Source organism: Squalius cephalus (assembly GCF_949319135.1).
Source record: "Squalius cephalus genome assembly, chromosome: 5".
Classification (NCBI taxonomy): Eukaryota; Metazoa; Chordata; class Actinopteri; order Cypriniformes; family Leuciscidae; genus Squalius; species Squalius cephalus.
In genome coordinates, this window is record NC_137126.1 from 7,082,691 (window position 1) to 7,107,531 (window position 24,841).

The 24,841-nt window shown below is 37.3% G+C and overlaps 1 protein-coding gene across 1 annotated transcript in view; it reads right to left on the minus strand.

The window, feature by feature from the left end:
• lhfpl7 (LHFPL tetraspan subfamily member 7) overlaps positions 1–24,841 on the minus strand; it is a 165,666-nt gene that overhangs the window by 94,285 nt on the left and 46,540 nt on the right. The window contains exon 2 of the mRNA XM_079872747.1: positions 11,669–11,807. Coding sequence (XP_079728873.1) covers positions 11,669–11,807 — 139 coding nt within the window. The remainder of the gene's footprint in view (positions 1–11,668; positions 11,808–24,841) is intronic.

The window sequence follows — 24,841 nt, forward strand, 5'->3', positions numbered from 1 at the left end:
CAAACATCACGTACTGTTCTTTTATCACTGCCATATACTCATCTTATAGAGCGTCAGCTGTCTTTCCTGAAGATGACAGGGATTTTTGGGAAAGGAGAGGAGGACACATCTCAAACTGAAAGAGACATCATGCATACAGACACAAAAACGAACAGAAACAGATGAAACGCAGAAGGAACCAGGGATGATACAAAAGACAGACAACACAAGACAACAATGATTGATGATTTGAGATGAGTGAAAATAAAATGTAAGAATAATTCCAGAGAAACAAAAAAAAATATTGTAGGGCAGATTGTGAAAAAAAATATGATTTTAAACAATACGACGAAAGTAGAGAGGATTGAAAAGAGAGGCGAGAAGAATTATATTCAGACAGGATGAAGCAAAGGATAGACAGGGAGAGGTAGAGATGGTCTCTAGACTCCCAGTGCAGTGAGCTCCAGGCACCAGAAGTGAGATGTGACTGAATACATTACAGTCAAATAAGAGGAATGCATATCATAACTCACACAGCGCTCTCATCTGCCTCTCAGTCTTTCCCTGCACACATTCGCACAGGCCAATTAGTCATCCATAGAATGAAACATGAGCAAGGCTAGCCAAACAAATGGATGCAAGCAGCCTTAATTCACACACGCTTTAACAACCGCATATAGGACAGCGCTCATCGTATTCCTCGGAGTGTGTTATGCTGTATGGACTGTGACTCCAGCTGCATGCATGACGAAATAAACCTGCAACAACCTGAACAGCAAACAAGAAACCAATGACAACCATAACTCAAGACTCTCTCTACAGAGAGAGTTGAGAGGAGAGAAACGAGAGAAAGCCAGCTATCACATACATGCACGCACGTCGCACACTCATTCTCTCTCTCTCCCTCTCAAATACACTCCAGCATGTAGTATGTATGTATACTGTAGGCCTGTCACAATCATACTGATGATTAACTGTCAAAAAATATTAACAATTTAATTGGCCACTAACAGTGCCATGTTTTCATGTTTAACATGGAATCGTACACAATATAATGCTGTGAAAATTAATTCATAATGTTTACATACTGAATTATTTAAATATGATTATTGTGATTAGATCAAATAACCATGATCAGACGATTAATTAATAATCTCGAAAAGCTTAATATACAATGCACAATATGCTAATTTTCCAACCCAGACTCATGAAAAACACATGCCTGTTTTTGCAAAAATTATATTACGTTGCTTCTTGCATGTTTCGCGGCAGATTCAAAAGCAAATGTCCAGTGAGTGGCGCTAAAAAGTGCCTTCAGTTTTCTCTGAAACAGATAACCGTGAATGTGCCAACATTTTATTACATTGATTGATGCACGAATGACGGTAGTTTGGAAATGAAACGTCCAGTGAGTGGCGCTAAAAGGCTTCATTTTCGAGCAATGCCTATTAAACAACAGGCTTTTTTCCTGACAATAAACTTTTAGCATTAGTTTTTATTTTGATTCCAACTTTGTGTAGCCTATTTTTTAGGCAGTATACTGTGCAGTGTGCACAGTAATATAGTGTATACATGTAAAAATATGCACTATATAAGTAAAATAACACCTTGAGGTATATGGCAGTTTCCTCGTGGTATCGAAAACGGTATCGAATATCAATATTTTTTAAGGTATCGTATCAAAGTTGGAAATTCCAGTATCGTGACAACAGAAATAGGAACTATAAAAATGTTCCTCTGGTGCAAAAGCCCCAATGGACCTTGTCACACACATTCTCTCTCTCTCTCGCACACATTCACACACTCTTACTTTTCTCCTCTGTGTGTGAGCTCCACCACCCACAGCGGGAGCAAAATCAATGAATATCTACTCCATCTCATTACGAATATCCCATGGCCCTCATTACCTTTGTCTGAGATATTCAAAGAAGCTTCATCTCCGCCAATCAGCCTGGAGTCTTTCGACTGTGAGGTCACTGATGTCTGATTGGATGACACTTACAGTAGGAAGGTTTGATTGATATATACTGGTATTTAACTGCTGTGTTTGCGAGAAAACAACTTCTGTACGTAGAATAAAATCAAATCAGCCCTTAAGCACCAACTTCAGTCCAGCAGTGATGCTGATGAAAGTCTGAACTGGTCGTATGTTCATATATCTGTGCGTTTCTGTTGGCCCTGGGGAGAGCTGACACCGCGGGCCAGTCTCCTCAGAGCAATGGGGTGGGATCAGAGGCAGAAAGATCAGTCTCTTCTTACATTTTTCCAAGAGAGATGAATCAAAAGAGAAAGGCCAACTGAAGTGGGGTAAAAGAGTGGGAAGAGCAACTCACACTGTGAGAGAGAAATATTCTCCACTAATATGCCAAATCATATCAGTCCACTGTCTCCCATAACAGACATGTGCCAGACTGCAAACTGTGGGTCACTCATGTTAATAGAACAGGATTAATCACAGTTAATGTCCACAGTTATAGCAAAGAGGTTTAATCCACTGTGATGTTTATGATTATGAATAAAAACAATGCAGCTATGTTTTTTAAAAGCACCTCCTTCATGTTGTGTACCACGATATGAGATGTACAATTTTATTTTTGAGTGAAGTATTTCTTTAGGCTGTGACAGGGGAAAGTATTTTAACGTTGAAAACACATGAGCTTTACTGCAGCTGTCTGCTGCGAAAGAGGGAACGGACGGAAAGGTTTTCCCTGGTACCACCGGCATCGGATTGTCAGGGCAACCAGCCCAATCTGAAAAGAGATTTTGAACATTTTGCCTGACATCAATGCACTTTCATCTCCAGCTAAATACATCCCAGGAGACTCTACAGATCACAGCACGCCTGTACACTCCACGGAGAGGACGTGACCGAATAGTATCATAGATACGTATCATTTACAGTGCTAAACCACCTGTCCATGAAATGTTTTCCATTTCATTTCTCTGTTGTCTGAGGATATGTCTAGTTCAGATGAATAAACGATTACACTAGCAGTCAAAACATTCTTTATTATTACTATTTTACAGGGATGGACAATACCATATCAGTACCATATCAGATATCGGTATTGGTCTATATCAGATACAGTGCTTTGAGAAAGTATTTCAAACCCTGTCATTTTTTTCACATCTTATTTTACTGCCTTATGTTCATCTACTTTAATTTCAACTAAAATTTTGCATTAATCTAAACTCCATTCACCATAATGACAAAGCAACAACAACAACAACAAAAAAAAACATATTTGTGATAACTTTGCAAATGTATTAAAAATAAAAAACTGAAATAAATACATTGCATAAGTATTCATACCCTTTTCTGAAACAATTGAAATTTAGCTCAGGAGCAGTCCAATTTCGCTTGTAGATGTTATTAAACTTTGAGTGGAGTTAACCTGTGGCAAATTCAATTGAATGGGTACTGTATGATTTGGAAAGGCACACACCTCTCAATAAAATCTGAAAATGTAAATCAGAGCAAAAAAACAGCCATGAGGTCAAGGGAACTGTAGCGTTCAGAGATATTGTGTGAAGACACAGATCTGAGTAAGACTACAAAAAATTCGGCTGTATTGAAGGTACACAGAAGCACGTAGCCTCCATAATCCTTAATGGAAGAAGTTTGGGACAGCCTGGACTCTTCCTAGAGTCAAACTGAGAAATCAATGGAGAAGGGACTTGGTTAGAGTGGTGACCAAGAAGCTGATGGTCACTCTGGTTGAGCTCCATGATCATATATGGAGATGGGAGACACTTACAGAAGGACAAACATCACTGCAACACTCCACCAATCTGGGATTTATGGCAAAGTGGCCAGACTCAAGTCCCTCCCCAGTGAAGATGCATGAAAACCCACTTGGAACTTGCAAAAAAGCACCTAAAGGACTCTCTCAGACTGTGAGAAACAATATTCTCTGGTCTGATGAATCTCAGTTCCAAGCATCATGTATGGAGGAAACCAGGCACTGCTCATCACCTGCACAACACCATCTCAACAGTAAAGTGTAGGTGTAGAAGCATGGGGAGGTTTTTCAGTGGCAGGGGGACTTGTCAGAGCAGAAGGAAAGCTCAACGCAAAACAAATATAGCATTAGCCTTAATGAAAACCTAATCCAGAGCATTCAGAACCTCGGACTAGGCAGAAAGTTCGCCTTCCAACAGGACAATGACCCAAAGCACACAGCTAAGACAATGCAAGAGTGGTTTATGGACAACTCTGTGAACGTCCTTGAGTGGCCCAGTCAGAGCCTGGGCTTGAACCCAATCAAACATCTCTGGAGAAACCTGAAAATGGCTGTCCAGCGACGGTCACGATCCAACCTGACAGAGCTTGAGAGGATGAGGAGAAGAATGGCAGAAAATCGCCAAAAGCAGCAGTGCAAAGCTTATCACATCATGCCCAAAAAGACTTGAGGCTGTAAACGTGCTTTAACCATGTAACCAGTTTTTCCTTTTGAATAAATTTGCTAAATTATCACAGATCTGTTTTTTGCTTTGTCATTATGGTGTATTGAGAGTAGATTAATGTGGATTTTTTTTTTAAGTAGTTTAACATAAGGCAGCAAAATAAAAAATGTGCAAAAAATGAAGGGGTTTGAAATACTTTCTCAAAGCACTGTGTCTGATATAGACCAATACCGATATCTGATATGGTACTGATATGGTATTGAATGAAGGGGGTTGAATACTTTCTCAATATCAGCCATTTATCAGTTATTGACCATAACATGAAAATTATTATTAGCGTAATAGGCTAATTATCATTATCGGCCACACTTGAAATATTAGTGCATCCCTTAATTATAGTTAGTTCATTAAACCTACAAAATAAGGCAAATAACAAAATAAGGCACTACAAACAATGTAGTGACCAAAAAATTGACTTGGGTACGGTTAGGCTAAGTGTGAAATCATTAAAGTTCACGTGTTTAATTCTTGAGATGAAAGTAGAAATATTGGCATCCATGACTGAGTGCTTGAGTACAAGACTCGACTGGAGCTTTAGTCCAGCACAGAAACAAAAACCCTGTCAAATGAATGAGAGAGAGAGATTGCCATACTTTTCCATTACAATGAATCTTTCAAAGTGAGCTGGAAGTCTCTGTCTCTGTATCTCTTTCTCTCAGTCTCTATATCTTTGGAGAAGCTGCAAATAGGTCTAAGCTGTAATGTGTCCGGTTCATACGCACCCTCACCCAGAAGAGCACACACACACACACACACACACACACACACACACACACACACACACACACACACGTCTACTTAGCTATCTAAATGGAGACATCACATAGACATAATGGTGTTTATGCTGTACAAACTGTATATTCTATCCCCTTTCACTAACACTACCCCGGCCTAAACCTACCCATCTTTACATTTAAAAAACAACAACTTTAATTACTTTATTTTTATACCATATTTACAAATGAGGACGTCCCTAAAGTGAGGTTTTTGGAGATTTTGTCAGATTTTGGTCACTTCTGGGTACAAATTTGTCCCCAAAATATAGTTAAGTAAGTACACACACACACACACACATACACACACATTTACTTGGCTAGCTAAATGGTAAATATTCCATTGACTTCTATTGTTTCATACAACTGGGTATAAACACTATAACCTAACACATTTTGACATTTTGTCGGGTTTAGCTCATTTTGGGGAATAGTTTGTCAAAATTTGGTTAAGTAGGCACACACACACACACACACACACATTTACACACAGACAGACCATCCATCCCTGGTTGACACTCACTGGACGCTGTGTTCTGTGGCCGTCTATTTCATTTCACACAGGAGGGCAGACGGACATCCATAAAACGGCTCAACTAAAAATAACATCCTGAGGAAAGCAGATCACGCAACTCAATATTTCCATCAAGACATTCCTGTAAACATCTTACATCATTTATCGTTTTTTTTTTTTTACTTTTTTAGTTTTGAGTCAAGGCGAATTCTCTCAGATGTCTTACAAGTTCGGCATTGAAGAAGGGCATAAATTTATCAGGGACTCAACAAAAGAGTGAGAGAAAGGTCACTGACTGATTCAATATTCTCTCCACTCACTCTTACATTGTTTACTCAAGTTTGTTTCAAAGCAAATTACTTCTTCAAACTTCATTTGCATCATGTATATATCATAATGCTAACAATCATACACACACACACACACACATACACGAGTCATCAAGTGCCAAAAGAGGCTCTTGTTTGTTGTGAATAACTGTGAAGTTGCCATCATTAAATTAAATGCAGCTCTGCTATCATTTCCTCTGCATAATACCTTCATTGTTTTCACAGGGCCATTATGCTTTCGTTCCCTCATTTCACATCAGCAAACAAACACTCTCTCCTGTGATCTTCGCATCCATATTTTAGCTATAAAATAACCAGTTTATAAAGACACAGAGGGGGGAAAAAAGTGAACACACTATGTGCACTGCTCTAAAATTACATTGAGTTTGCAAACCAGACGGAGTTGTTTTTCTTACCCTTGTGCGGGACATAATGTAGACAAAGCGGCAGACTCTCCAATGTTTATGAGATGGTTTATATTGCATCAGTGCAAGAAGGATTTCATATGAGGCAGGTGTAGTGTGATTTTCAATAATTAATCTGGATTCAGGAAACACAGGCACAGAGTAAAGACAATCTGATACATCAGTAGACAACCAATAATAAATCTTGATCAACAGAGAAGACATGTTTATAAGTTATTTATAAAGAGTCCAAGTTAAGTTTCAAGTCTATGAAGGCCAAGTCATGTCTGAAATTTAAAAAAAAAAAAAAAATCTTTAAAAATGTATTATTTCAAAACACTATCTAGTTCATTAAAGGGTTAATTCACTCAAAAGTGAAAATTCTGTCATTAATTACTCACCCTCATTTCATTCCAAACCTGTAAGACTTTAGTTCATCTTCGGAACACAAATTAAGATATTTTTGATGAAATCTAAGAGCTTTCTGTCGCTCCACTAACAGCTACGCAACTACCACTTTCAAGCCCCAGAAAGGTGGTGAAGACATCATTAAAGTAATCCATGTGACTCCAGTGGATTAACCTCAATTTTAATGAAGCGACGCGAGTGCTTTGTTTATGAAACCCCCCCCAAAAAACATAACCACTATTTTATTTACAAATTATTAATCTCCAACCTGCATTCACGAGAGTACCATGACGCATGCGTGTTAATGCGAGACATTCATTTAAGATTAATATTTTGCAAGTAAAGTGGTAAAGTACATTTTATTATTTTTTTGCATAAACAAAGCACTCATGCCGCTTCTGAAAATTGATGTCAAACCACTTTATAACAATAATAGTTTAATATTGCTGTTTGTGAATGTAGAAGGCCTGCAAAGTTTCAAAGATCAAAATGCAAGGCAAATTGTCTTATTGTCTGTCTCTCAAAAGAAACAATCGATTATGAAATGCCTGAAATGAGTCGTCAGTAATTCCAGCCTTTCTTCTGCGTGAACGTATGTAGGTTTGTAACAAATGTGCATAATGCCAGCCTATGGTACCTAGCTCCCTATAATAAGACAGCTGAGCTTGTTTGTCTTTCATAAGTTTTAGCAGTTAAGAAACGTTTCCTGAAAAAGACCTAACGGTGAATTCAAAACCCCCTCCTGAGGTGCACAGACCCCTGGATGGGAATCACTGAGCTGGAGCATTATAGTCGAATTACATCTGTTTTGTACTGTAGTTTATTTCAGTTTGACAGTCTGACTGACGGAAAATAAACTTTACTTTAAAAGCAATTTTGAGAGAACGCTTTTCATTGAGCAAAAAAGCACATGAAATATTAAAAATCATCAACTATATGTTTTTCGACTTCAAGCAAACATGCACAAACTTCAGAGGCTTATTAATTTCTAAACTTTCTCCCACTACAGCAGAAAACTTTCTTCAAAAAGGTTATTCGGCAAACATTTTAGAACGAAAACTTGCTGAAAGCCTCTTGTTGTTAAGAACACGGCATGTTTGTTTGGATGAAGGCATCTATCTGAGATGAGGTTGATTTAGTGTCTTACCCTTGAAAAGATGCTTCAGTCAATGCTTAGAGAATACCAATGCAGTCCATTATAGCCTGTGCCCTTTTACATTCTCCATTATTACAGTAGTTTTATGGAAATATCATTACTTTCTAATTAGAACAGGGAAATAAATCAGTGCGAGGCACTTATTTTAAAATTATTTAAGGTTTCTCTGTAATGATCAATGTAGAGCCCAAAGGCTTAATTAAAACAAGCATTTAAATATACAGTATTCCCACATCCAATAAAACCTTCCAAGGCCTCAAAAATATCAAGGACAAATTGGAAATCAGTGCTCCCAATATACATGTATCTTGCATATATACATATTTATTTAGCATGAGTGCTTGCCATTGCTTTTGTGCAAGTAGATACAGTATGGTGTTGTTAAGTATAAAGAAGTATATAAAAGTATATATAAGTATATAAAACTATAAAAGTCAGACTGGTAACCAGAAGGTTGCGGGTTCGATTCTCAATACCTGCAGGAAGTGACTGAGGTGCCCTTGAGCAAGACACCTAAACCCCAATCACTCCCCGGGCGCCACAGCAAAATGGCTGCCCACTGCTCTGAGTGTGTGTGTTTACTACTCACTACTCCTATGTGTGTGTACTAACTTGGATGGGTTAAATACAGAGGACAAATTCTGAGTATGGGTTACCATACTTGGCCTTCACATCATGTCACTGTCACTGTATTCGCCTGTTGAATGAAAGCCAGCGCTGCACGAGGCATGTGGCCACCCCTGAACCGCTGACCTGTGTTAAAGGGCTGTAATTGTCTTTTTACTGTGGCCAGTAAATCTTCGAGTGCCCTCATCGTGCCATCACAGCATTCAGCCGGTGGTTGTTGCCTAGCAACCTGCGTTGAGAGCAAACACTTCTTTCTTTATTTAATAATTTAGCTTTTGTGACTGATGTGCACTGCAACAAAGTGTGTTTAGATGGATGGGCTGTTTAGTCTGAAAATTCTCCATGTTCATAAAATATCTGCATAATCATGGTGGAGGGTGTGTGCATAAAGGCCAATTCACACCGCACAAACGCCAACAAACACCAACAAACAAGTCTGCCGTTGGATTTAGAATTTTATGAAAAATTACATATACACACTCCCACAACAGACACTAACAGACACTGAAAACAAACCCTGACCCAAGCCAACAGACACCGACAGAGGTAACACACCGATCCAACAAAACCCAACAAACGTGTTTGTTTGCGTTTGTCTGTGCAGTGTGAATTGGCCTTAAAAGAAATGTCTCGTAAATAGCAACCAAAATCGTTAATTTCATTCACATTTTTTCAAGCCAACCCTGCAAAATCTTGCCTCTGATGGTTTCTAGCTGATCCAAACAATTATTTATAGTCAATAGTTGGTCCAAGCTGGTCCAGATTAGTTGACTGGCTGGACTACCAGCTGGTAGGGTTGAAGTCAGCCAGGTAGATTATTTTAAGCCCATGACACACCAAACCGGCATCAAAGAACTATTGCAGACGAAAGCTGACTTTGTTGTCGTCTCACGTCGCCTGCGTTTGCGGCCAAAAAGTTGCACTTGAACACACTGCAAAGACAACAGCCAATGGCCAACAAGCACAGACATTGTGCCTGCATGAGAGGAAATAACTGTCTATATCAGCAGGTGGCAGCTGCCTGTCTTAGTCATCCAAAAAGGGAAACCAAAACTCGGATTGTGGATATTGAACTAAACAAAGCAGAGCTTGCATACCATTTTAAATATGAATCATGTTGGTCTTTACTTTCTTCATTCCAGACGGCCATGTTGTTACGTAAATATTTGCATCTTGGAATGCTCAACATTGTGTGCAATCTTGACTTCATTCTTTGCTTGCTTTTATCATTTTCTCTTTTTTTCTCGTGCACTGGTTCACTAAGTTGAACTTTTGAGGTGTGGTAGGGCGCATAGTGTTTCTTGTTTAAATGACATGGACTTACTAAATCCTTATCTTGAGCAAAATAAGCAAGCTGACATTCAGTACAATCTATATCTTTTATTTCGAATACATACATATGTAATTTCTGTCTTTTAGTTTGTCAAGAGATTTAAAGCACCGTTTGTGAAGAGTGTGCATGTGCGTACATGCTCTAGTACATAAGAACGAGCCTATGATTGAATCTGGAAGTAAAGCAAAATAACTGAGAAAAAAAGAGAATTAGCCCTCAAATACCATGTCTGCAATTTACAGCAAGACATCTAGCATTAATTCAATATCAAACAGATTCATTAAAAGAAGTTATTACTCCACCACCTGCATAACATCATTAACCAATGTGGTTGAACGACAAATATGCGACAATATGACTACACTGTAAAAAATTTGCTGTAGTTTTTGCAGCTGTTTGCCAGTAACTTACTGTAGATTTAAATTTATGTTATTTACTGGCAACAGTTTGTTCAAAGTTAAATGAACATTAAACATTAACAAGTCTTTGTCTTTAAAGAATAAAATTATAAAATAACAATCTAATGCAAAGCATTCTGGGAACCAGAAATCTTCATCAACCTTTTTCTGTTTTTTTCCTTCAGATTTTGGTTCCCAGAATGCTTTGCATGAGGATGTTATTTTAGTTTTATTCTGTAAAGATAAAGACTTGTTAATGTTTAATGTTCATTTAATTTTGAACAAATTGTTGCCAGTAAATAACATCAATTTAAATCTACAGTAAGTTACTGGCAAGTAGCTGCCAGTAATACTGTAATTTCTACAGATTTTTCTAACAGTGTAGCTAGTTAATTTCTTCAACGATGCATCGTACCATGGAAGTTGAGCAGCGAGTGACGTTGTTGTATGGAAAACGCACACCAGAAAGATTTCTCTCATTTACTGCCCAACAACGATTCAACATGCTCAACTGGACAAAAAGCCGCCAACAGGGTGCCTATTGTGCTGACCGTGTAGAACTGTAGAACACTGGCCCAACTTTGGCTTGATGTGTCACAGCCTTTAGATAGGTTGGTTTGAACTGGCAGACCACCTTGGACCAGCAACCATATTGCAGAAACCAGCTTAACCAGTTATTTTCCCCAGAAGGGATCTGGATTGCAAATAGTGTTTGAATAAACTCCTTCATGCAATTTAATGAAGGTGAAACATGAATCTTTGCATTTCTAATATGAAACAGCACCTAAATTCAGCTTAAAGTGCTTCATATCACGGCATATCAAATTGTATCATTCCTCCCCTGCTCTGCCAAAAAGTGAACAATACACTTCAAATGTGAACACAACAGAATTCAGATGTTACGCCCAAAGCAGTTAGCAGAGCTCCAGAGTGTATCACATGATATTTGAGCGGGAGGTGAGAGAAGGAAGGTCTCTGCTCCTTTCTGAAGATCTCTGCTGTTGTGTGTGTATCAAAGGGAAAAGTCAAGCCATTCTTCAAAGCGAAGTGTGGGAAAGAGATATGTTGGGGTTTTACAAGTCTTGCATAGATTTTGGTAAGCTCTCGCCATTTCTGTGTGCAGTATAGGCCTACCTCAGATGGTCTATGGGGGTCCCGTCTCAAGCTCGGATTAGGGTTTAACTGACTAGGATCAGTCATGTAATGCTACTCAGCATGGTTCCTCTAAGGGTTGGCGTTTAAGAGCTGATCAGAGGTCAGATAGTAAGCCGGACACTAACCTGCAGCCATCTGCATGTATCCTGCCAATGTGCAGATCCTCCTCTCCCAGGCTCCACCGGGCAGGAAGATGGTGATGATGGCCAGCAGGGAGCTGACCGCCAGCAGAGCACATCCACCTGAACACAGCACCGCACTCGTCTGGAACACACACAATGCACAACACTTACAGACACTGCTGCTTTTAGAGGAGTTCAGACTGTTTCTGGGGCTTGATTTGATTCTGTTCGCAATAAATGAGTTAATCTAGCCGAGAATGGTTTTAAAGAGATACAAAAGGTACAAAAGCTGTCACTGAGGCTGTACCCCTAAAGTGTGCATATTAGTACCTTAAAGGTAAATATATACCTTTAAAGCCAATTTGGGCCTGGACTCACATTGGGCCTGGACCCGATGACAACGCAGTGCTGAAGTGCCACCTAGTCTCTCCCTATGGAGGATCCCTTTCCCACTCTACAGATAAAGCGTCGTCGGGAAAACTCAATTAGCGTATCTACCCCAAATTGATAAAAAAAAAAAAATTCTGAATCAAAACTATAAGGAAACACCAGTAATTTGTTTAGGCTTGGTTTGTAGGGAATTACAAACCTGCACACATATATTCAAACGCACATAACTATAGAACCAATTCTTAATGCGCATATGAACGCCATCAGCGTTTCTCACAGGATCGCGTTTAAAGTCTGTGTAGAGAGAAAGGTGTCGTCTTGGCGGCCCCTAATTTAATAACAAATGATCGTTGCGACGGAAGCGAATCAATCAAAACTAACTTTAGCTGGAAAATAACTTTATTAAAGAACCGCTATAAAGCCAAAACAATCTTACCTTAAATTATACGTTTATCTCTGTAAAGCTGCTTTGAAACAATCTACATTGTTAAAAGCGCTATATAAATGAAGATGACTTGACTTGACTTGAAAGGTACTGTACATATTTGTACCAAAAGTGTACATTAGTACCTAAATGGTACATATTAGAACCTTTTTCTTTTATGGACCACAAAAGAGAAAAAAATTATCGCGCTCGTCCATATAATGGCAGTGAATAGCGAGTGCGACCAGCATCAAGCTTTTTAAAAAAAGATGCAAAACTATCACAGAATGATCCCATGGGACAAGTGCTATATATATATATATATATGAAGACTTCAGATGCAAAAGCCTCTAAGTCCGTCTAACGTTTTTCTTTAATATTAACATTTTTATCAGGCTCCTATATATAGGTTTCTACCTAAGTACCGACACTTCTGAATGGGCTGAGGCTGGGATTTAGTGAGTTAGAAGTGAAAGTATTTGATGAACGTATACTATGTGCGGAGAGCATTCACTCAATATTATTATCTCATTTTAGGTGGCTTTTAGAGGCTTTTGCATCGGAGGGCTTCATATATATTCACATTTACATTTAATCATTTAGCAGACTATTGTTCCCATTTGTAAGTCACTTTGGATATATATTCCAAGTGTTCTTGGGGGTATATGATAGGGTTTGGTGAAAAACAAACCGAAATGTAATGTTTTATTTAACAAAATTCTTGAACTTAGCCGTTGGTCTTCTCTGCACTGCAGTTTATTCCGTCTCACCCAGAAAAAGCACACAAGAAATCAAGATTAAATAAAAAACGTGACATGAAATACAACCCATGTATCTTCTTCTCTGAGGTGAATATATCCGTTGTGTTCATCATAACAAGAAGTTATCGTGTTCACATCCGTCAATTGTCATTCTGACTGTCATCAGACAAACAGAATTCCAGTCCGGTGATATTTGACTCAGTGAAGAAAATAAACAGATACTTTTGGGGGATTTCTAGTGAACAGACTATTCTCTGCTATATGGACGAGCGCGAACTGAACTTAAAAAAATAATGATAATCTCCTTTTGTGGCCCATAAAAGAAAGAAGGGCATATGGCATTAGAACAACACCAGGGTGAGTAAATTATTACTTCATTTATTATCACTATCCTGTAAATAGGTCATGGTAAAACCATAGATTTTAAATCCAAACTGCACTAAAACATAATATGGCTAACCGTGTAAAGCCTCACATATGAAATAATAAAATAATATTATTTCATAATAATAGTCAGTTTTTTATTGAACTTTTTTGCATATACTATATGCAAGGGTACTATTTAATACATTAGGATGTTATAGTAATTTACAATCTTTGAAGCATTCCTATTCCTTTTTTTCTCCTTCATAAAGGACTCTTTTAATTGTAGGGATTTGGGATAGTCAAAACAAAGGCTGAAAGCAAGTTATAAATAAATATAACAGTTTATAATATCATATTCATTTTATAAAGAAAATCATATGGGTTTGGCACAACATGAGCGAATGATGACAAAAAAAAAGTTACATTTTGGGTGAACTAATGAGTCATAGAAGGAAAAAAAATTAAACAGACTCACACATTCACACATGAGTTGTTCAGGTAGAAATAGAAGGTGTGAAATCAATCACTTTTCCATAAGTGTTTACTCAGTGGGATCAATTTAGTGAAACAGCGAGTACTGATACTCTAATCTACCACTCTTATTAAACCAAACACTTCATCAGCCCTACACATGCCTGGTCAAAACAACAAACACAAAGGCCATCCCAGTTAAGAGATGTGTCAAATAAATCTTTCTCACAGGCTTTTTGTTTGTTTGTTTGTTTGTTTGTTTGTTTGTTAGAGCAGGCAGCAGGTGTTGGCATGTATAAGACTATGGCACAAGACTTGAAGAGCTTGCTGTACAATCCCTAAAACAAAAACATGGAGGGTGCATATCAAAATCAGGCAATTGATCTAACTCTGATGTAATCCATATAAGCATATGAGGCAACACACTCTGACATCATGCATTATTGATCTGTGCACATATAGATTTGGGTAATAACTGTATATTAAAGCTTAGATGTTTCTGTTGAACCAGACTTTTACCATTTACCTTACATCTGAAAATCTAAATAATTTCAAAAGATCATATCATTTAACAAAGTGTTATCATATACAAATAGCCATAGTTAAATTGCAGTTTTGGAGGTGGGAGAAATTCTGGTGCAAACAACATATAAAAAAATAGGCTGAATGATCAACCAAATAATATACACATATAAAATGTACGCATACACAAAATATAAATATACAAAAATAATACACATAAGTAAAATTGGCATCTTCACCCTTTATTCAATATTTTGTAAAAAATTGTTAATGATTTTGTAAGCATATTGCGTAGTTGTGCTTGGAGTCAAGTGTTTATTTGTGATAACCCAATGAAACATGCCAAATTGTGTGGACATAATTTTTGGCCAGGCTGTCATACAAAGAAATTATGAACACATACAAAAAAAAAAAAAAAAAAAAAAAAGAGAGCACCAACGAAATATTAATAATTGATGTGTAGTCAATGTATGCTTTTTACTGTGAGCTTTTTGTTTTTGTATGCATTTTGTTTTGTACTTTAACTGTAGTTAGCCTTTTAATGCCAAATCATTTTACCAAGTTAAGTGTTTTGTTCTTCCCTCATTTTTAAAATATTTAAAAAACATAAATATTTTTCTCATATTTTGATGATTTAATCAAAGTTGTGGGGTCATTTAGTTGTAGTACCACCAAATGTCCCTAGTCATGCAATAAATAAAGAGTATAAATAAATAAAATAATTCCATTGTGGAAACTATGGTTATCATAGAAAGTTTTTTTTTTTAAATCGGCATTAAACAGAAGTTCTCAGTCTTTTCTTCCCTATTGTAACGTACACACAATGTAAAGCTATGTAAAGTGTCGTCTTGAACAAGAAAACATGTAGGGCAGGACTTTATTTTTTCAATTAGGAATTGAAAAGAGAAGAGAAGAGATGTTGCTGCAAGAGGGAGGGGAAGTTATTTTGATTAAAACTCACGAGGGCACATAAATAAATAAAAATGTGCATTTATAAATCATTTAAAATAAATACTGCAATATTTCATTAAAAAATAGTATTTTTCAATTTTATGGTGGCTTTAAAGGAATGACCATGATGGTCTCCTGCAGAAAACAGAAGCAGTCTTTCAGTAAAGGTGGGTCACAGGTGGATGCTTTTCAGTGAGAAGCATTCAAGATATCAAACTGAGGTTTTCATTCTGACAGTGTGATACCTCTTCATTAGATCAGCTGGGGCTTTCAAATACTGTTTCCACACACAGAACTGCAGTATCAAACCTAGTGGACCAAATCAACAAGATAGTAAACAAAATATCTGTTAAAAAGCTTGTTGATCAGTTGATCTCTTGCAAGAGCAATACACATATACATACACAAAACAGTTCTTAGGGCCATTGTCACATCAGCAGTGAGTATTAGGCAAGAATCACAATATTTATACAGATGCACCAACTATAGTGACTTCATTTTCCTTGTGGTCCTAATGGCGAAGACATAAATGGCGAGAACGGAACGCAAACGGAGACGGGATGGCAGATTCATATGATATCTGAAGTATCGTAGTATTTCTAATGGTAATGATATCATTTGTAGTAATTATGACTGTTTTGTGTTGATGACAACATTACAACATCCTTTACAATAATGAAATGCCTGCACTAGAAAGGAGGAAAAAATCGAATAACACAGAAGTGGAACGCCGCAGACACTCGGCGGAAACATATTTCCTTCAAACTGAACTCATTCCCCTTTAAATGCTATTCATATATTCATAGAAACGTCTAGTTTTCTCAGCGCCATCTCTTGATCTTGCCATCTTTGAAGCCTTTAGATGAAATGAGCTCTTGCCCACTGTGCTGTCAAACATTACCGTGTTTCATTACAACTAATAGAGACATATTAGGGCTGCAACAGATCAGATCCAGAACTAAATGGTACCTTGGAAAATTATAAATAGGCAGTCTATGACATGAATGTTGATGATGTTCATAAGTTAAACAAGCAGTATGCATATTTGATCCCTAATGTATATAGTGCACGTATGGCTAGGAAACAGAAATGTTCTTCAATACTAATTGTGCTTGCCAAGTGCACTGCTACTTTTCAAAGCGATCAAACTTTCGATTTTTCATCTAATGGATGATAATATGGCCAAAATATTTCATTCTCTAATGTTGAAAGAGGGATAGTTCATCAAAAAAATGAGAATTCTGTCATCATTTAATTACCCTCATGTTATTGGAAACCTGTATGACTTTCTTTCTTCTGCAGAACACAAAAGAAGATATTTTGTAGAATGTTCAGTTTTGGTTACCATTGACTTCCATTGTTTGGACATAAAAACCCTCACAATCTCTTCTTTTCTGTTCCACAGAAGAGAGAAAGTCATACAGGTTGAGGGAGATTAAATGATGACAGAATGGACTCAAACTTGATGTGCCCATTATCATCTAGGAGAGGCAGATTCAGGTGTATCCCACTTCATGTGCGTTTTACATGCGTTCTTAAAGGGATAGTTCATCCAAAAATGTGAATTCTGTCATCATTTAATCTCCCTCATGATGTTCCAAGCCTGTGTGAGTTTTATTTCTTGTGTGAGTGAAAAATGTGCATAACCAAACAGTTGATGGTAGCCACTGACTTCCAAAATATACAAACTGACATAACTAATTGAATACTCATTTGTGAATACACGAATGATTATGTTTTGACGTCACTACCCATCCGCGACATAACCTGATTTATTAATCTTGTGAACAACTTCCGACACCGGTTATTGGTTAGAAGGTACACCAGGGCAATGGGTTATTTCAATGAGCTTATTTTTGTGAGATATCAGCTTATTAATGTGCATGTAAATGTGCTCATTGTATCACTTCCTATCTTGTAATATTTTCATTTACTGTATAAAAATAAATTTGAAAGCCCTCAAAGATATAATTAGACAAAAAAAGAAGAAAATAAAAAAAGAGCTGATAATGCAAACATTGGGCCTCACCTATTGAAATGTTAATACACACCATTGCATTCTTACTCGTTTTGTTTTAGCGGAACAGCTTTGCATTTGTTATGCACCAATCATGCCAATGTTAGTGCAAACAATTTCATGTGCACGCGTGAACAATCAGCTTTGGCAAATATGACTAATTTCATGCATTCCTCAAAGACCTTACTGTATCAACACACTGCCCAGAATTCAATTCTCCTTAATTAGTTTGACATTTCTAGTCTGGCTTTTGCCACAACTAATTAAAGATTATGCTTCTGTTCTGACATTACAATTTAAAATCCATGATTACAAAGTGTCCTACACTGTACTTCTGAAACTTCATCATATACAGCATATGCACACAATATATACACAATCCTTTCCAAACTCCAGCTGCTGTTCATTTACAAGAAAAATGGCTCCTTACAGCGCAACCTTTTTCAGAGAGCAGATTCCGGCTGCACCATGAAGAATAACCTGAAATTCACAGCATTTCAACAACTTCTGGTAATGTATTTGAAGGCTGCTTTTGGAATATTGAGGGTAAACGTCATATTATGCGACTACGCATTACTTTACCGAGAGCTTACGACCTACTAGCTACGTTCTGCCCTAAGAACAAATGGTGCAACGGAATAAAGGACAGTACAAACTAGCTAGTAGTTACTAACCCTCTAGTGTGGACTTAACGTTCCAATTTAAGTAAGAAATTATGAATGGCTGGTGCAACCCCAACCAGTTCCCTAAATAAATGCTAATTATTTGGCTCTATACACACAGCAAACAGTAAAAACCACTGCAGAGGAAGTGCATTGCGAAGGAGAGAGGTCACGCTATGGTGGAAACCAATTTCTGAGTAACTAGAGAAAATGATTATAAGAAACTACACATTCTGTCAAATTCATCACATGATGCACCTCACAAAACATTCATTTGAATGCTAATTTCCATTTTAAAATGGATGTTGTCCTCTGTGAATTCTGTGGCGCACAGAAAAAAAATTATCTGCAAGACTCTGTACTTCCACAACTGCAGAAACTTCCAATTCCAATTTCATCCAAAAATAAAATAAAACTCAATGCCTTGAACCAAAACATTACAACATTTTATTCAAAGCAATGAACAAAAGGAAAAATACATTCTTACATTCTTTTATGAGTGAATGAATCACTCATCTCACTAAGAACAGTATAAAATACAATATATTTGGTGTTTATTGTAAAATGTTCAAATGTAAACATTTGATTACAATTTGATAACATAACTTGCAATGCTTTATGGGAATGGGTGGTTACTTCTGATCTCTGTGGCTTGATTCCCATTTCCATGGTATCAGATCGGATCTCTTTCCAAGATTATGGGTAGTGAAGTTCTTTGCCAGGATTTTGTCAGTTAAGGGGATGAACTGATATTGAAATGCTGTCTGATAATTGTCATGGTTAATAATCAATATATTTTAAAACAAATATTCTACAAATTATTATATTCAAAATATGTCATTATTCGCTGTAAACCTGCGTTCTTAAAGCAGGCACATGCTAATGTACGGCTTCAGAAGACCTTCTGTTTGGTTCTCTTAGTTCTTTTGGTCTTGATCAAAAAAGAAATTGATACATTTAGTCCTGGTTTGCTTGGTGTTCACACTGTCATTTTTAACAACAAACCTAAAGATACAGAATTAAACGCATATAGATAAGGTCAAAACCTGATTGGACAGCTTTTACAATGTATAATTGATAACTTACCGAAACATTCAAAGCAACACTGTAAAAAATGACCGTGAAATTTACAGAAAAACTATGTAAAATCCCTACAGAAAAGCATTGTAAACCCCAAAACGTATTTTTTTTGTTTAAATCACAGTGAAATTTTGTAAACTATTTAACATAATATTTTGTTATATTTACAATAACAATATGTTATTATGATCAAAATTATTTGTTAAAATTACAAATATTGGTATCAAAAACAGAGAAATACTGTAATACTCATAACAAAACAATTTTGTTAATTTGACATGCACATATTGTAAAAACTAAAGTTTTAGTCTGTTGTTTTTAAAAATACAAATATAGTATGTATGTTACTTTACAAGTTTATGCTGTAGGCTTTTTTTAGCATGACTGATGAAACTAAGAAAATATTCTATTTTATATCACAGGCTAAACAACCTAACAGTGCCTCAATGTGCACTGACTGAATGAGTCCGCCTAATTTTGAATTTCATAGTGCGCAGCTGAAGCTCGTCTCTGATTGGATAATCGCGGGAGGAGAGGAGTGACGTCAATAACGAGTGAGCCAGAGCTGCATTTGCTAGAGAAAAAACACGCAGCTGAAATCTTCGGAACACTTTATGTTTCTTTTAATCTTTAAATTTTAATATACGTTTTCTATTTTTTTAACAACCTAACAGTGCCTCAATGTGCACTGAATGAATGAGTCCGCCTAATTTTGAATTTCATAGTGCGCAGCTGAAGCTCGTCTCTGATTGGATAAGCGGGAGGAGGAGTAACGTCAATAACGAGTGAGCCAGAGCTGCATTTGCTAGAGAAAAAAAACAAAACACACGCAGCTGAAATCTTCGGAACACTTTATGTTTCTTTTAATCTTTAAATTTTAATATACGTTTTCTATTTTTTTTTAACAACCTAACAGTGCCTCTATAGAGAGCCTAAGTCCCGCCCCTCCGCTTCCGGCTCATGGGACCTTATTTCGGAAAAAATATGTATGGAAGTCAATGGCGAGAGATAACTTATCTTTTTATTCCGTCTGAACTGTGCCCTGAACTACACATATGATGTTTGTCAATTTAAAAGGTAATTATGAAAGTCAAGAAAGTCGCAGTTTGTCATAAAACAGAAGAGTAACGTTTAGTTTTATGTGAAAATCGCTCAATGAACTACATCTCTCGTCTCGCACTATGTACGTCACAAGATCCGTTGCTCGTATGTGTGTATTCTGGCTCAAAACACTCAGGCATGACGGCGTTACGTTACGATTATAATGTAAGACTATAGAAAACATGACAGACGTTAGCTTCAGTAAAGTTAGCTTCATTCATTGAGAGAAAAGGTATGACGTCGCACGTGCGCCTTCTGGGTTTGTAGTCTTTGTAATTACGTATTTTCACAGTCTTATACCTCAGCAGTTTTACATCAAGCTGCGACTTTCTTGACTTTAAAATGTATCTTTTAAATTGACAAACATCATATGTGTAAATCAGGGCACAATTCAAACGAGATCAAAATATTTGTTGTCTCTCGCCATTGACTCCCATACAATATTTTTCCGAAATAAGGTCCCATGGTGGTCGACCGGAAGGGGAGGGACTTAGGCTCTCTATGTGCACTGAATGAATGAATCCGCCTAATTTTGAATTTCATAGTGCGCAGCTGAAGCTCGTCTCTGATTGGATAATCGCGGGAGGAGAGCGGGAGGAGTGACGTCAATAACGAGCGAGCCAGAGCTGCATTTGCTAGAGAAAAAACAGGCGCAGCAGAAATCTTCGGAACACTTTGTTTCTTTTAGTCTTTAAATTTTAATATACGTTTTCTATTTTTTTTTAACAACCTAACAGTGCCTCTAATTCTCTTTGTTATTCTCATTGTGCTCTGAGTCCACCTAATTTTGAATTTCATAGCGCATATGAAGCTCGTCTCTGATTGGATAATCACGGGGGAGAGCGGGAGAAGCACGAGACGACAGAGCTGCATTTAGACAAATAACAAGCGCATCAGAAAATCTTCAGACAAAATCATTTTAAAAGTTTTTAGGACAAATCTACGATTTCAACACAAGTTTCTTGGAGGATCTGCTGCTGTTCATCCAGAAAATGTAAAGTTTGCACGGTAAGCTTCACATTTAGTCTACTTTTTTTGAGACCAAGTGAAAATGTGTGCTGAAAGCCCATAATGATGTAATGTTAAGGTTAGGCTAAGTTACGTTAACAGTTAAGCTAGCACTAGTTGATATTTAAGATAGCTAGCTAGCTAGATCAGTTTGTGATAACTTAGTTCAGCTGAAAACCACAGGCAAACACTTGAAATCCTAAAAATGATCACCTGCGTCTTTTGTAAAAAGAATTTGGATACATTAAGAGGCTATGTACTACATTGCAGAGTGCATAGGAATGAGCCCCGTTGTATTTTCAAATGTGTTGGTGCTAACTGTAGTCAAACATTTACCACTTACTCTGCTTTCAAGGGCCATTATTATCGTGTACACAATGCACCTGCACCGCAAGCTGCTCCTATAGCTGTTGTTGCGGATTTAAAATGCGCCATTTCATTATGTTCCCGCCATTTTCACACGGTGAAAGAACTAGTGTCACACTTAAATGATCATATTGGAGAGGGCAGGTCTGTGTCATGTCCAGTAAGTGGTTGTACGATCGTGTTTACCAAAAAGTCATCATTTACTTCCCACATGTGTAGGAAGCATAAAGCATGCTCTCCAGATGGTATTGATAACATGTACAGGGAAACTCGCCGTCAGCCCCCATTTGTCATTGCCAGTAAAGATAATTCAGAAAACACAGATGAAGCCATGCCAACAGCTAGTGCAGCCACTGATATGCAAGAGAATGATAGTCATTCTTATCTCAGAAACATTTGTCTCTTTTACCTTAAACTGCAAGGACAGCTGCTGATTCCTGCCTCTACTATACAGACTATTGTTGAGGAAATGCAAAATGTGCACGAGTTAGGTCAAGCCTTTACAATAACTAAAGTAAGTTCTTTTTTAAAAAATGATATGAGCCTGTCAGATGAAACCGTCACTAAAATATGTGACTGCATTAAAGAGTCAGATTTGTTCACTGCCTGTCATCAGGGACAATTAAGAACAACATACTCCAGAAATCAGACATTCACAAACATGTTTAAATACACGGAACCCCAAAAAGTGACATTGGGAATGGATGAAAACATGACACAAAAATGTGCTTACTACATACCAGTGACAGAAACTCTGAAGAGCTTTTTACAATCACATTTAGGGAGGAATACACAGTCACAACAGTTTGGACATCCTGATACAGAGGTTTTTACGGATTTATATGATGGACAAAATTTCAAATGTCACCAGTTCTTTAATGAAAACCCTAAAAGCCTCAAACTGATTTTGTACCAAGATTCATTTGAAATTGTGAATCCCCTGGGTTCTGCTAAAAAGACACACAAGGTTCTTGCAGTTTATATTTCATTAGCAAATTTACCCATTTATTTGCGTTCAAATACTGATAATATGTTTTTAGTCTTGCTTTGTGTTGAGAATGACCTTAAGCATTTTGGAGTAGCCAAAGTTTTCTCAGAGTTGTTAGCAGATCTAAAATCCTTGGAGAAAGATGGAATAAATGTAGATGGAGAAACTGTAAAAGGGGGTCTTTACTGCATTGCTGGGGATAACTTGGGTTCTCATTGCATAGGTGGGTTTACAGAGAACTTCAGCCGCTCTCATTATTTTTGCAGGTACTGTGAAATCACAAGAAGCGAGTTTGAGGCTGATCCGAATGTCTGTGGTCCTCCACGCACCCCAATGACATATGACGCGGCTGTTGCTGATCTCCAGGCTGAAAACATTCAAAGTGTCAGAGGAATAAAGGTAAACTCTATCTTTAATACCCTTGAATCTTTTCACGTATCCCAGCCTGGTCTCCCGCCTTGTTTAGGTCATGACCTCTTTGAAGGAGTCTTGTCATATGATCTAGCACTCTACCTGAAGGACATTATAAAAAAGAAAAAATGGTTCACATACTCACTCTTAAACAGGCGCATCAAACAGTTTAAGTATAAAGGTTCTGAAGCACTCACAAAGCCATGTGCTGTCAACCCTGACGGAGCCAAGTTATCAGGGCAAGCCATTCAAAACTGGAACCTTTTGAGATTGCTACCAGTTTTGATTGGTGACAAAGTGCAAAACCACGAGGATGAAGTATGGCAGTTAGCTCTCCAGCTAAAGGACATTGTGGATCTTATTTGTGCTCAGAACATTTCCTTGTCCCAGATAGCATATCTTGATATTTTGATCCAAGAATATTTGGAGTTGAGAAAGATGTTGTTTCCTGAAACTCAACTAAAACCCAAGCACCACTATTTGCGGCATTATTCAGCACTGCTTTTGAAATTTGGTCCATTGATAAGGTTATGGACGCTCAGGTTTGAAAGTAAACACAGCTATTTTAAAAGATGTGCCAGACACTTGAAAAACTTCAAAAACATTTGCCAAACTTTGTCAGAGCGTCATCAGATGTATCAGGCATATCTTTTAGCTGGTCAAGAATGCAGTAAACTACTGCAAGTGAAAGACAGCTGTGCATTTTATCCCAACCTCTACAGTAACGCTATTAAGCATGCAGTCAGGGAGTTAGCCTTTTCAGAAAGCAATACCACAGTTACCACAGACATTCAGTACAAGGGCACTGCATATAAAAAAGGACAGTTTCTTGTGTACGGAAATGATGAGTATATGGAGTTTGGTGAACTTCTACTCATCTTGATTCAAAATGACACATCAGTGTATGTTTTGATGGATATCCACAAAGGCATCTTCCTCTCAGAATACCATCTGTATTCTGTGACAAAGGACAGTCTTGGGTTACAGTGCATCAACATTAATGACCTGCCTGATTTCTATCCTTTGGTATCATACATTCTTGATGGATACCAAGTCATTCCACTAAAACACAGTATTGTGGCAAAATAAAGTCCAATTAAAGCTCACTTCTCACTAAATAGTTTGACATTAATATAAGTGTTACCTGATGCATGTCCCTGCTCTGTTAAGCATATGTACTGTATATATTTTTTTTCTGTTCTGTTTGAAGGTGGCATTTTTTTCTTCAGTGCAAATATGAGTGACTCAGAGCAAACCTTCCTAGATGTCGCCATCATGGAAGTCCTACCACAACTTCAAGCAATAAACAAAAACATCCTGGAAGAGCACTTGCAGTCCATTGGAGTCGAGACGTATGAGGATCTAAAGTTCGTAACAGAGGCTGATTTGATGACTGCATTAAGACCTGTACAAGCCAGAAAGCTTCTTTCTGTTTGGAAACAGAAATGTAAATAAAAACACCACACACCACCACAAAACTATTCAGAATCAAAAGCAAACATGGACATTGTGTAATATTGTACAGTGTGAATCATTATAATCTTTTCTTTTTCTTTTTTTTGTTATTTAAAGACCACATTTCAGAGAACAGCTCACTATCATCTGTGGAAGCCTCGCCTACCCAATCGCTATCCGTTTCACCCAAAATTTCATCGTCA